This window comes from Vigna angularis, chromosome 6 (assembly GCF_016808095.1).
Source record: "Vigna angularis cultivar LongXiaoDou No.4 chromosome 6, ASM1680809v1, whole genome shotgun sequence".
NCBI lineage: Eukaryota > Viridiplantae > Streptophyta > Magnoliopsida > Fabales > Fabaceae > Vigna > Vigna angularis.
In genome coordinates this window covers 35,113,203-35,126,319 of record NC_068975.1, presented here as the reverse complement: position 1 = coordinate 35,126,319, position 13,117 = coordinate 35,113,203, and the positions used below count along the sequence as shown (strand labels likewise).

At 35.8% G+C, this 13,117-nt stretch overlaps 2 protein-coding genes across 3 annotated transcripts; both read left to right on the top strand.

Moving 5' to 3' along the window:
• The first annotated feature begins 973 nt into the window (after positions 1-973).
• On the top strand, positions 974-6,635 carry LOC108343006 (nonsense-mediated mRNA decay factor SMG7-like). Of its 2 annotated transcripts, none has more exons than XM_052878852.1 (6): positions 974-1,273; positions 2,690-2,788; positions 2,857-3,474; positions 3,571-3,693; positions 3,806-4,008; positions 4,462-6,635. In XM_052878852.1, exons 2-6 carry the CDS (start codon positions 2,726-2,728, stop codon positions 6,221-6,223), a joined length of 2,769 nt encoding a protein of 922 aa, XP_052734812.1. In that variant the 5' UTR covers positions 974-1,273; positions 2,690-2,725; the 3' UTR covers positions 6,224-6,635. The 2 variants fall into 2 exon arrangements, with proteins under 2 accessions (XP_052734812.1, XP_017436489.1); XM_017581000.2 differs by having other exon boundaries at positions 976-1,273; positions 2,872-3,474.
• A 4,233-nt stretch (positions 6,636-10,868) lies between these two features.
• LOC108340900 (40S ribosomal protein S6-like) lies at positions 10,869-13,010 on the top strand. Its single transcript, XM_017578465.2, has 6 exons — positions 10,869-11,016; positions 11,100-11,164; positions 11,278-11,335; positions 11,445-11,553; positions 11,841-12,113; positions 12,613-13,010. Exons 1-6 carry the CDS (start codon positions 11,011-11,013, stop codon positions 12,849-12,851), a joined length of 750 nt encoding a protein of 249 aa, XP_017433954.1. The 5' UTR covers positions 10,869-11,010; the 3' UTR covers positions 12,852-13,010.
• Positions 13,011-13,117: the final 107 nt, after the last annotated feature.

The window sequence follows — 13,117 nt, the reverse complement described above, 5'->3', positions numbered from 1 at the left end:
TCATTACTCTAACATAAAACATATTTCAATACTTATTAAAAATTATGAGATTTAATAAATTTCCACCAATAAATAAGATATGAAATTGACCAAAACTTAGTTGTGACGTGAGACTTGGGATTGAGCCAGTGGCATAAAGACATTGTTCAGTTTTTGAGAGGTTCTGAAAATTTAATTGAATGCATGACCTCCCAACTACCCTTCACCACACCCAATCCATCATGCACACCTGTGCAGTCAAAATCAAACTACTCAAATCAGATCATTCAAACTCTCACAATAAAATATAAAACTTTCAAAATGATTGAGTAATTAACAAAACAATTGCTGAAATATTCCAACATGAAATACTAATACTAAATTTTGCAAACGTTTTGCAGTGAAGTAATTATTCATGTATAGGGTTTAGGAAATTAAAATCTCGAAAAAGTAAAATTGATTAAACGAATCACGATGATTGTACCGTAGTTTTTTAACGTTTTCATGCGACATCTGTCGCTTTTAGATATAAATCCAAATAGTGATGTGTTATAGTTCCAGAGCCTTCTCTGTCACTTGGTTTCAGCTTCGGTAGATAGTTTGTCAGAGAAGATATCGAGATTTTAAAGTAATTATCACTGTCTCCTTGCAGACTTAATTTTTTTCTAATTAATTTTTTGAATTCCTGCAAAAATATTACGTTATTTTAATTAAATTATTCCTAAAAATCACAATATTTAGAAATAAAAACGAATCTTTTTTATTTAATTTACTCTTAGACTGTAGAGGCGCCGAATTGGTGTTCTGATTAAATTCTGTATGTAAGAAAGTGTGATGTGTTTTATTTCTGTTATTGACCGTGGACAAGTCATTGTGATGTGTCCCTAGACACACACGCAGATGATTTGTCCTCGTTCAGACAGTGATCCTTCATATTTTAGTCATAAAGATGGATGATGATGATGATAAAGCACTTTATTTTATTCGTTTTACATATTTCTTTACCATTAGAAAAAAGCTATATCAAAATCCTGAATATGGTTAAGATTGCTGTCTTGTATTCAGTCTCCTCATCATAATCCCACCTTTTACTTTGTCTGTTTCACAACTGAAACCCCTACTAGTGGTCCAATTCTTCTTGCTTCTTGCTTCTTGCTTCTTCCTTTCTCCGCTTACATCTTCCTCTCTTTCTCTTTCTTGCTTTCGCTGATTTCGAATCGCTTTCTGCTTCATTTCATGCCGCTTGCTTATAACCCAGTTACAAATGTTCACTAATGACTTTCCTCTTCAATTGGTAATATTTGTTTTTCTCTAAATTCTTATACTTCATTTTCATACGTTCTTATCACCTTAAATAATAGCAAAATCTGTATTTTTTTTTCTTTCGTTTTGGTCTTGTCTATGCTGTGTCTATTTTTGTTGATGTGGGTTTTATTTCTTGGTCTTTTTTCTTTCTTTTTTGCGTTACTTAGGGTTGTGGTGGCAACGCTTGCTTGCCCCTTGTGTTGCGTGTTGATGCGTTGTATGGATATTGAGATGTTAGCAAACTGCTACGCTAGTCTGATTGATACTTTACTCCTAAAAAAAGCTCATATTGAGTTATTTGGTTTTCTCTGTGTCCTCTTTTCTCAAACATGGTTATATCGCTTCCTGAATTATTTCATATGTACTTATCCACAAAGATGATGATGATATTTCTCAAATAACGTCACTGTCGTTCCTCCCTTAAGAAATCGTTTGCATATATCACAGCACAACTTTTGAGTTAGATATTGTATTTAGGGATGCGTGTTTTCCTTGAATGGAAAAGGTGCTTGGGCTCTTGGTATCATGTGCTTAACTGTCTGCTATTCTTTTTGTCGATTTGGTATCCCTTAAATTATGGGGTCGAAAATTCAAGGGCTGGTCCCTTTTCCTTTTTCTTTTCCTTTCCTTCTTATTGCACAACCTTGAATTTTTCTCTCTCACTCATAAAAAGATGCAAACCCAACCTCTGTCTTGAGACTGCCGTTTTTGTACACATTTTCTCAGTCATGGAAAAGTTGTGGCTGCTTATTCAAATACTCGCATATTTTTGCTTGGTGTTGAAATGAGAGGAATTTTAGGGGACAAGATATTAGTTCAGAAATACAAAATCCAATTTTCTGTTGAAAGGACTGTCAAATAAGATAAAGGAAAGATATTTCTGCTAATTAGTGGTATTGAAATCAAGTGCCCTTTGTTTTCACGATTTAAAGAACTTGCTATGCACTGACATTAGAATTTTATCAAAATTACATGACAAAAATATGCTTTATGTAATGGTGGTCATAGTATTGCACTAAACAACGGGGAGCAATTGTGTCTATGCGGTCATTCCCTTATTGGTTGCATTGACCACTCATTCTTCTGCAAAAGTTCATCCATGTTTTGACTTTCATGTTAGTTGTAGAATCCATTAAAAGTTTCCTTCGATTCGTTGAACAGAGCATCAAAAGCTCTCTTCTCTGTGCAGACACCACATAACTGGAAATTGAAATTTTAGTCTTGGAATTAAATTTCATAGTGTGATTCTAGTGGTGGTCACTATATTTAGAGTATAAACTGTTTAGTATATTGAAATCAAATATTAAGATTTTTAGACTCATTTTTTTCGTTAGTTTTTAAAATTTCCCCCTATCCTTGTACCAAGAATGACACAACTGATAGGCCCTGTTTGTGCTACAAGCAGATGCATCAACTTTGAAGGAATTTTTTAGTTTGAACCATGACAAGCAATCTATCTCTTTCTCCTGGAGTTCATAAAGAAGAAGAAAAGGTTCTCTCAGAGGTGACTTTCCAAAACTAGGATTCTTTGTTATGTTTTGGGCTTGGGAAATGTGATTTAATTGATATCAGTTAACTTTTGTTCAGATTGGGAATTATGAAAAGCAGTTATGGGCATTCATGCATTCTAAAGGACTTTTGCACTCTGATACTCAAGACTTGTACCGCAAGGTTCGGTCTGGTTATGAGATAAAAATCTTGAGTGATCTCATGCTTTCAGAACTTCAGGATGTTGAATATTCTTTATGGAAGCTGCACTATAAGCATATCGATGAGTTTCGAAAACTAATAAAGAAAAGCTCTGGTAGCGTGGAAAGCAAAGTATCAGGAAGGCCTCAAAATCATGTTGTGCATAGAGACAATGACAGCCATTTAAAGCTATTTAAGATATTTCTGACAGAAGCTATTGAATTTTACCAAACTCTGACTGTCAAAATTAGAAAAAATTTTGGAGTCCCCGTGGAGTCTTTGTTTTATAAAAAGGGTTGGAATTATGCTTCTGTCGAACCAGATGTCATGCAGAAATGCCAGTATTTGTGTCATCGCTGCCTAGTTTGTATGGGGGATCTCTCCAGGTATAAGCAACAATGTGAAAACTCAGATATTCAACATCATAATTGGTCGGTTGCTGCCACACATTATTTGGAAGCGACAAGGATTTGGCCAGACAGTGGTAACCCACAAAATCAGGTAATGATTGTTACCTATTGCAGTGTTGCATGAGAAACTTTACCTTCTATTTGTTAGTCTTTTTTATCAAATGGTGGTAATCTTTTTCATTTGCAGTTGGCTGTACTGGCAACATATATTGGTGATGAATTTCTTGCTCTCTACCACTGTATAAGAAGTTTAGCAGTTAAACAACCTTTTCCCGATGCCTGGAACAACCTTATCTTGTTGTTTGAAAAGGTAAGACGACATTTGGGCTCTTTAATGCATTGCTATTTATTTTATCCATATGCTTAATGTTTCTAAGCATCTTATACTTTCATCTCCTCAAGTGTCTCTATTGATATTGCAGAACAGATCATCTCCTCTGGAGTTTGTTTCCAGCGAAGTCTCTGTAGATTTCATGAAACCTTTTTGCAGAATTGGTGAAGAGAGTAAGGTGCAAGGCAAAGACGATAGCTCAAACTGCAACAAGTCTGAAGGCAAAAATAATCATTTTACAAAATTATGGTCACTTATCGTTAGAACAATGAGTTTCTTCTTCATATCGTCAAGGTATATCTTGGATTCTTTTTATTTTGTTTACAACTTTTCTTGGCATGTTATCTTACCCTTTTACTGTTTCAATTTTCCTATTTTTGTCAATGAATCGTGCATATTTTCCATATCCTTAACTAGTGTCTCTTCTTGCTGAGTTCACAGTTAATAACTAATTCATCGTGGGCACTCTTTATGTTGTGAAGATCATATTAGAGGTTTTTAACATCAAAAGGAATAAACCGATGATAAGTTTTTAAATACACCGATAATAGCTGCATGCATTAAACTTATAATTAAAAGGCAGAGAATAAAATAAAAGTAATTTCATAGTTTGCTGTAGAAAATATCTAGAAATCTAGATGCTCTTCTGAATTATGTATTGGGTCAGAGGTTTAATATAGATTCATGTCGACATTTAGTTCCTTTTGTGTGTGTTTTTCTGTTGTTTACCGTTATTTACTTAATCAGTTTGGAGGAATTCTCTATTGCATTGGCATCCACAATTGGAGGATTGGATCAAATGATGGAGCTAGAAGACAGGGAACTAAAGACCACGTTGGAATCCTATAGTCAAATGGACTTAGCCAGAAGAGGTCCTTTCCGAGCCATACAAGCAGTTTCTATTATCATATTCTCCCTCACAAATCTACTTGGAAAAAATGAATCTGAAGACACAAATGAAAGGCAGTTGATGCAACGGGCATTAGCTGCTGCATTTAGCTTGATGGGACGTTTCACTGAAAGATGCCTAAAGGCGAGTTCTTTGAATCATTGCCCCCTGTTGCCTTCAGTGCTTGTCTTTGTGGAGTGGTGTTCAAGCATACATGACATAAGTGCAACCGATCAAAATAGTACAAGAGCTATTTCCTATTTTTTTTATGTGTTTATTGAACTTCTGAATCAACTAAAGGATGATAGAAAGGAAACCAAAAAGCATCTTGATAGATTTCCTCTGTGGGAGGATTATGAGCTGAGGGGCTTTATACCTATAGCTCGTTCACATGTCTCATTGGATTTCTGTGGTAATTGGGAACACTTAGACAACTTTGAAAGTGGAATTGATTTGCGCACTGAGCGCATCAGAGAAGCAGCGATAAAGATGGCTAGCAGATCAAATACTTGGCAGAAGTGGATTACATATGATAAATTAGGAAATAAATTTCATGTGGCTAGACCAAATGAAGATCATGACAAGGAAGAAACAAAATATGTGGAGTCCAATAGCAATAACACAAAATTGGAAGAGTATTATCGACAATCTGAAGAAGACACAGGAGGGTATGGTAAATGGATGAGAGAGGATAATCCAAGTAGATCCAGCACCATTGGAAAATCTTACGTAGTGGAAGAGGAAGAAGTTATTCTCTTCAGGCCTCTCACAAGATATAATTCAGCACCATCACACCCCTCTAAGTCCACTGTTGATCAGATGTCACCAAAACACAAGGACAACCAAAGCGTTCAGTCTAATGATTGTTTGCGCCGTGCTAGTTCTCTGCTTATGGCACAAAACCCAGCTCAAACTCACAGTGATCCATGGGAATTCCATGACAGATTTTTGGATTTAAGGAGTGACAGATCATTCAAACAACAAGAATCTTCAACAAAGGAATTAAATGCACACACTTCTCCTGAGGCCCTAATCTCTGCAGGCCCTCCTTCTCTCAATGCTTGGGTGCTTGGTAGAGGAAGCTTGAGCGATTACAAAAATAATGGAACAAATGACCTTGGTGGGCAAAGGCTGCAGCCAATTGAGGAAATAGCCTCTTCATCTTTGGACAGTCTTTCCATCCATAAAACTGAAAATTCGGTCGCAAGTTCAGTGGATGAGTCTTCAATCTATCATTATTCCCCTTCGGCTACATATTCCCTTCCAGTGCCATCTGCTCCATTACTTCCTGATAATGCTACATGGTATACGGATGCACAGTCTTGTTTATCTCCTCCATTGTTTCCAGACAACTCAGATTGGAGTTCTACTTATGGACCACGTGGATATGATCCTAGATTTTCTGTTCTTTCTAATGGATACCCATCACTTGGAAGAATGACTTCTTCAGAATGGCTGCGTTGGTATAGAGAGAACTACAAACCTGAAACGACCAACAATCACATGCTACCTACTCATTTGAATACTCCTGTTCCTGTAAACTTCCTCTATCATGATACTTACAGGTTTGATCAATTTGATAGTTGGAACAACAACAACCCTTTGTCTTCTAACCAGTGACTTAAATGTAGCCCCCAAGGCCCCCACTATTGCAGCCTGGTTTTTTATCTGTTTTTGGTGTTGACAAAACTAGTGTCTACAACAATTTTCAAAGACCAAGCCAGTATGGATGTGGTGCAGTGACAAACCTGAGGAATGAGCCAGTCTCTGCTAGAGTGTCTGAAGGAGAAGGAATGGTGACTCCAGCTAATGTCAGAGGGCTACATTCATGGGAAATTAGAACTTCTATCTGAAACTTTTGTTCCAGGAACCATTTCAGAGGTGAAAAACTTTTTGTGTAGTTTGTTTCTTTACCAAGCATATGTAAGTATATCATTCATGCATAGAGATGTTTAGGTCATTTGCTGAACGAATTGCGGAATCTTATACAGTGGATGAAATATCCAACATTCCAGCTTTTATCTCGTGGAAATTCACACTTGTATTTGTATTCATCTTTGCTAAGATATGCTTGCAAAATATGTAGGGTTAGAAGAGGAATTTCTCATTCTCAGAAGTGGGACCCATGATTTCTGACAACAAGTTTACTAGCCTTGTTTGCTGATATATATGAGATTATTCAAGTGAGAATCAATATATAACATATATGTATATAAATTATATTTATATATTGTGTATTACTAATATATCTTTTTGTATTAACATATTGAGAGACAAATTTCGTTTAAGAAACTGATTTAAATAATTGTAATTACTCTTTATTTGAATCTGTTTTTTTTTCTTGACTCACAAAGTTTGCTTAATACAGGAAATAATTTATTATTTTTATTTTTGAGTAATATCGAATAGATGTTGTTCATATTCAATTTTTTTCATTTCTGCAAGGAATTGTGTTTAACATATAGTTATATACAAATTTAAAAACATCACCTAAAAGATAATAGTTTTATAGTTGAATTTAAGATTATATTTTAGGATGAATATAATAATATTTTGTATTTTCATTGGATTAGATTTCTTAAATTATTTTAAAACATTAAGATATGATTTAAGATTAATAGTAAATATATAATATAAAAATATATATTTTTGACTAAAATATTATATGAAAATATTTATTTCTATAATTTTAATTTAAAAAATAAATATAACAAATTAAAAAGAAGATCCTTAAAAAGGAGACTTGTGTAAGAGCTTGGAAAATATAGGGTTGTTGGGCCTTATGAATGAGGCAGCCAGGCCCAAAAAGCTAAGGGCACCATGACTTTAGAAAGGGTCTCATTTTCCAACTCTGATTTCAGTAGTCAATCTCTCTCTTTCTTTAAACTCAGTTTTCTTCTTCTTCTTGCTCTGCCTTCTCTCTACCCTTACACACATTTGAACCGTTGCATTTTTAAATAGGTGGTATTCTTTCGCTCACGTAGTTCAGGGATTCCTACCCATCCAATTAGTTTTCGATTTGGACGGGTAAGTCAGTTTCTACTCTCTTCTTGAACCTAGGGCATGCAACTTAACTGGTTGCATGCAGCTAGTGGTATTCCCTTTTTGATTCTCTGGCCTATTCTAGCTCTAAGAGCTGTGTTTGTCTCCACTTTAGTGGATTGTAAGGTCTTACTGTGTGCTGGCTGTATAAGGCATTGTTGGGATTGCTATTGTTCTGAGTAGTGTTGTACTTATAATCACTAAGGTAAGGGGAGCTGGTTATTTCTATTTGAATGAATTGCTTGAAATTGTTTGATAAATGTATGTATGTTGTATTCTGGACTACTGTACTGCTTTGGACTGTATTATTAGATTTGAAGTTGATTGAATGGCATAAACTGAAATGTGCAATTGGTGAAATGGAAATGTGGAATTTATGAATGTGGCTGGTGTGGAATTAACTGCAGTACATTTAGAATATAGGAAAGTTGTTGAGGGGAAGTGAGAGGGTGATTTTGAGCATTGGGGGCATTTGGTGTGTTTAGGTAGTCTAGACAAGGAAATTGTGACTTGTTAGGCATATAAAACAGAACTAAAACACATTAGAAATGGTAGAATCAAATTGGAGCCCTAAGTCATGAGATTGGTTGTTTTTGAGTTGAATCCAAGCCTAAACCACTTTGGAATTATTGTATGGTTGTTACAATTCATCTAGACGAGTTTAACTAGGTTCATATCATGAATTAAAGGTTGTAGAAGTTGGGAAAGAGGGTTGGAATTGGTTGGAGAGGTATGAGTTTGCATGACTTTGCAGAATTCGCATTCTGCAAATTATGCAGACTCGCTATGCGAGCTGTCTCGCATAGCGAGACCCTATAGAGAGTGCTCACTGTCTGGGTAATTCGCTGTGCGAGCTGGTGCGCTGTGCGAATTACCAGAGGGTGTTGCCCTCTGTCTGTGGATTCGCGTCGTTATGCGACTGGTGGTGGTCTAGGACCTCTGCCCATTTAATTCGAAGGGCGAGTGAGGCGCATAGCGAGAGCTTTAGGGGGGTTGGTCTTTGTTTGGACTCTCGCATAGCGTCCTGGATGCGCTATGCGAGAGACCCAAAGTCTGATACTTATTCAGACTTAATTCGCAAGGCGACCTGGGTGGGTGCGCTATGGGAATAGCGCCAGTCTCGCCCTTCGAGGGTGGTGATGTGCGAAGAGTGCTGGGTCTAGTTCTTTAATTACATCTTGTGTTGCGTTTGATTAGGGTGTCCTTTGGTTGATTTGTGAAGTATTTCCTTGCATCTATAGTATTGTATTGTGATATTCAACAAGTATGTGGATGGTAGCAAAAGGTGTATGGCTATGAAGTGGTGGAAAGATGATCCAAGTTGTAAACCAAGTTCCATCTGTGTAGGATCTCTTGGTGAGATTCTTAGTGTTTAGAATGAGAGTAGGAGCTCAGTCTTGGTGGTCATCCTGAAACTCCAATGGTCTTTCTTCTCATGTAGAGAGGATTGAACCATGTGGTGAGGAGTAGCAGGAGGTCTTAGTCTTGGGGGCTTCTAGTATGCCTCAAGGCCCGGAACAGGCTAACCTCGTGAGTATGGTAGGGTGGGGTAGCCCAGGTTTCACAAGCCACCACGAGTGCAAGACCCGCCATAGCTCGACTATCATTCTAAAGTCTAGACGAGTCAAGTCTAGAACGTAACATGTTAGGATGTGTGTTTATCTTGCTTGATTCAATTTAATTCTTGCATGCACATCTTGTCATATTGTATGTTTTTTTTATATAATTAGCTCACCCTTGCATGTTTGTGTTGTTTGTGTATGTTTCTTCTTGCGATGATCATCCACTTGGATGAGAGCAGATGTCGAGCAGGTACCCCTGGAGCAAGCCTTGGAAGAAGAGGACACTGAATCTTAGTTTCATTAGAATATTCGTACTTTGAATTATGCATTTCGAAAAACTGTTATCTGTAGAACTTATGGTGTTTTGGAAGACTTTAGTACCTCAAGTTAGCTTCATAGCATTTTAAGGATGACTGTAATTTTTCCCATACTCTATTATATGTTTCCAACTGCTTTCTATTATTATAAGTCAATGACGTCTTTATTGTATATGCATGACGTATATTTTAGGGATGTCACAACTTGAACCAAAGATAAAGAGTGAAAAAAGAACAACCACTGAGATATTTTGATAAAAATAGTCCAAAACAACGGTTCGATAATGAAGGAAAAGTAGAAGAAAAAAAATATAATAAAGAAGGATAGAAATATTTAAAATAATATTTTGAAAACTAGGCCAATCATGTATTCAATTGAAGTACTAAGGCTCTGTTCGTTTGAACAAATTTACTGTTCATGCAGAATTGCGAGCGCGAATTCTAAACGAAATTGTTGTTCGTTTTTTATTATTTGAAAGCAATGAATTGTAGAAATTTGCGGGATGCAAGCTTTTTTCATCACCCTCTCATATACAAATATTTGAAGTGAAACATAGTGAAATGACATATTTAACCTCGTATCATTTTCCAAATCTTGAGGTTGGAGATGAAAATTGAGTACCATTGCAAGAAACGGTACAATGTGGTGGAGCATTTGTGTGTGGTGGAGCATTCAATGGAATAGTTTGTTTCTTGAATACATGGATAAATAAAAATGTCAAAATTAGTTCCTTGTTATTGGCTTTTTTTTTTCACAATTTTTTTTTCTAACTTTGTTCTAAAATCAAATTATTTTAAAGTTGAATAAAACATTTTTTTTCAAACAAATATAGGAGACCAGATTTAGATTAGGTGGTTTGTTAATTAATTTTCATCAATTTTTTACATTTTAATAATTATTTTTCATTTTTTTCACTTTATAAACATTTTTACAATTAAATATAACATTTAATATTACTTTAATAACTAGGGATATTTTGGTAATCTTTAATTTATATCAATTAAACAAACTTTTTAAATCTGTCACATCAATTAAATCTAATTCTCACAAACTTTACTTCCAAATTCACTCTCAATTAATTACAAATCCACCCAAACAAACAACAAAAAATTACCCTCAAATCACCTGTGAAATCCATTCAATTACTCACCCCAAAATCATCTCCTACAAATCACTTCATCCGAACACACCCTAAGTCGAGGTGTGATAGAGAGAAATATTTGAAACAATGTTTTAATAATTAGACAAAATTATAATATTAAAATTGTAAAAAAATTATAATCTACAAAACAATATAAAGACAAAATTTGTGAAATTAAAAAAAGAAGAATAAATGTTAGATTTCGGGTCATGGGCTGGTCAGGCCCAACTATTTGATGAAGAAAACCAAAGTCACCCCGCTCATAAGCCAAAAACCCTAGTTTCTTCTATTCTTTCACTTAGTTGCCGAGACGCTAACAGGGAGACTCGGAGCCAGATTTCAAGATGAAGGTTTGTGTCTGAAACCCTAATTTGCTTGCTGATTTGATTTCTCTATTGGGACTAAATTTTTAAGCTCAAAACTGTTTTTGCAGTTCAACATTGCGAATCCCACCACCGGTTGTCAGAAGAAGCTGGAGATCGATGACGACCAGAAGCTGTAATTCATTCTTTATCGTTTTTTATTTTCCATCGATTGCGATATTAGGAAGAAAGAAACTATAGATGTCATAATTTTAGTTAATGTTATGGTAATTTGGTTTTTAATCGCAGACGAGCATTTTGGGACAAGAGGATCTCTCAAGAGGTTCTTGGTGATGCTTTGGGAGAGGTATGGTTTTTGACTGAAATCCATCCTTCGATTGGCTGTCTGCTGAAATTTCCTGATGAACATTGATCAATTATTGACCTATTCTTCTTTTTTGTTTTGCTACTTTTAGGAATTCAAAGGCTATGTGTTCAAAATCACTGGAGGTTGTGACAAACAAGGATTTCCAATGAAGCAAGGAGTGTTGACCCCTGGCCGTGTTCGTCTCCTGCTGCACAGAGGTCTGACCATTCAAAAATTCTTTTGTTTTGTTTGATTATAAATATGTCAGAACTATTAGTCTGAAGCATTCTTTCCTCCCATGTTCTATATTTGGATATGGATTTGGTCTTGAATATTTTGTAAGTGACTCCTTTGTGTGTGACATCATACATTTTTGTTTAATAACCTGTGTTGTTTGATTATGTTTCAAGTAAGATCCTATATAATTGTTTCGGAGATACTGATATCTTTGCAACATTCATCTGTGTTCTGATGTCAAATTTCATTTCATTGCTTACATGAGCAGGAACTCCTTGTTTCCGTGGATATGGAAGGCGCAATGGAGAGCGCAGGAGGAAGTCTGTTCGTGGGTGCATTGTCAGCCCAGACCTCTCTGTTCTGAATTTGGTAATTGTAAAGAAGGGTGAAAGTGATTTACCAGGCCTGACCGATGTTGAAAAGCCAAGGATGAGGGGCCCAAAGAGAGCTTCCAAAATTCGCAAGCTGTTCAACCTGTCTAAGGACGATGATGTGAGGAAGTATGTGAACACATATAGGAGAACTTTTACAACTAAAGCTGGTAATGTGTATTCTCTCTGCAACTGTTCTCCTTAGCTTTATGTTCTTGCGAATAAATTTCAAGCTTAAACCATTTATAACTTGTAATCTTTACTGCTGCCATTTTTGTCCATCTAAGTTTGAATTTATCAAATTTGTTAGCTTGATGGTTACTACATTAACAGAGCTATTCTGGTTGTATTATTATTCAATTGGTACCTGTATGTTGTTTGTATTTTTGTTTGGTGCAAGAATTTATCTAAGTTACCTATTCATGAAGCTGTTTATAGAAGTGTTTTCTTGACATCTTTCTTTTTGAGAAATCTAAAAGTTAACGTGAACTTAAGAGATTAACTGCTGTGAGTTGTCACTTCTCATTCTTTTTGATAAAAATGTAAACCTTTGGCTTTTGCATATTTTGGGAGATTAATTTTGGACAGAGGGCCGATTTATATAGGAGATTATTTTTTGAAAAGATATAGAACTTGTGGTTATAATTGGTTTACATAATTTGGTTACAGGGAAAAAGGTGAGCAAGGCTCCAAAAATCCAACGACTGGTCACTCCCCTGACCCTCCAAAGAAAGAGAGCAAGGATCGCAGATAAGAAGAAGAGAATTGCCAAAGCAAAATCAGAGGCAGCGGAGTACCAGAAACTTCTCGCCTCCAGATTGAAGGAGCAGAGAGAACGCCGGAGTGAGAGCTTGGCTAAGAGAAGATCAAGACTTTCCAGTGCTACTAAGCAAGCTGCCACAGCATAAGCTTCTTTGAGACAGATGAAGTTTAACCTTCGCTCTAGCTTTTTGATAGTGTCATTTCATGATCCCTTTTTTTGGTATGTTGCTATTTTGCTATTTAAATACTTTTCTTTTATGCTTTGTTCGACAGTTTAATGGAGTTGATTTTTTGTTCCGGTGGAATTAGTAACCTTTTGTAGTTGATATTTATACTGTCATTTTTACCCTCCCAACCAAATGTTTGTCATTATGGTGTATTGCCTTAATAAAGATAAGAAGCTGCAAAAGGA

Bases quoted from the DNA above. Each gene is read 5' to 3' on its own strand.
- LOC108343006 (XM_052878852.1), top strand. From the start codon at position 2,726: ATGACAAGCAATCTATCTCTTTCTCCTGGAGTTCATAAAGAAGAAGAA. The intron at 3,475-3,570 runs GTAATGATTGTT...TTTCATTTGCAG, and splicing joins GTGGTAACCCACAAAATCAG to TTGGCTGTACTGGCAACATA. The intron at 3,694-3,805 runs GTAAGACGACAT...TTGATATTGCAG, and splicing joins TTATCTTGTTGTTTGAAAAG to AACAGATCATCTCCTCTGGA.
- LOC108340900 (XM_017578465.2), top strand. The intron at 11,165-11,277 runs GTAATTCATTCT...TTTTAATCGCAG, and splicing joins ATCGATGACGACCAGAAGCT to ACGAGCATTTTGGGACAAGA. The intron at 11,554-11,840 runs GTCTGACCATTC...TTACATGAGCAG, and splicing joins TCGTCTCCTGCTGCACAGAG to GAACTCCTTGTTTCCGTGGA.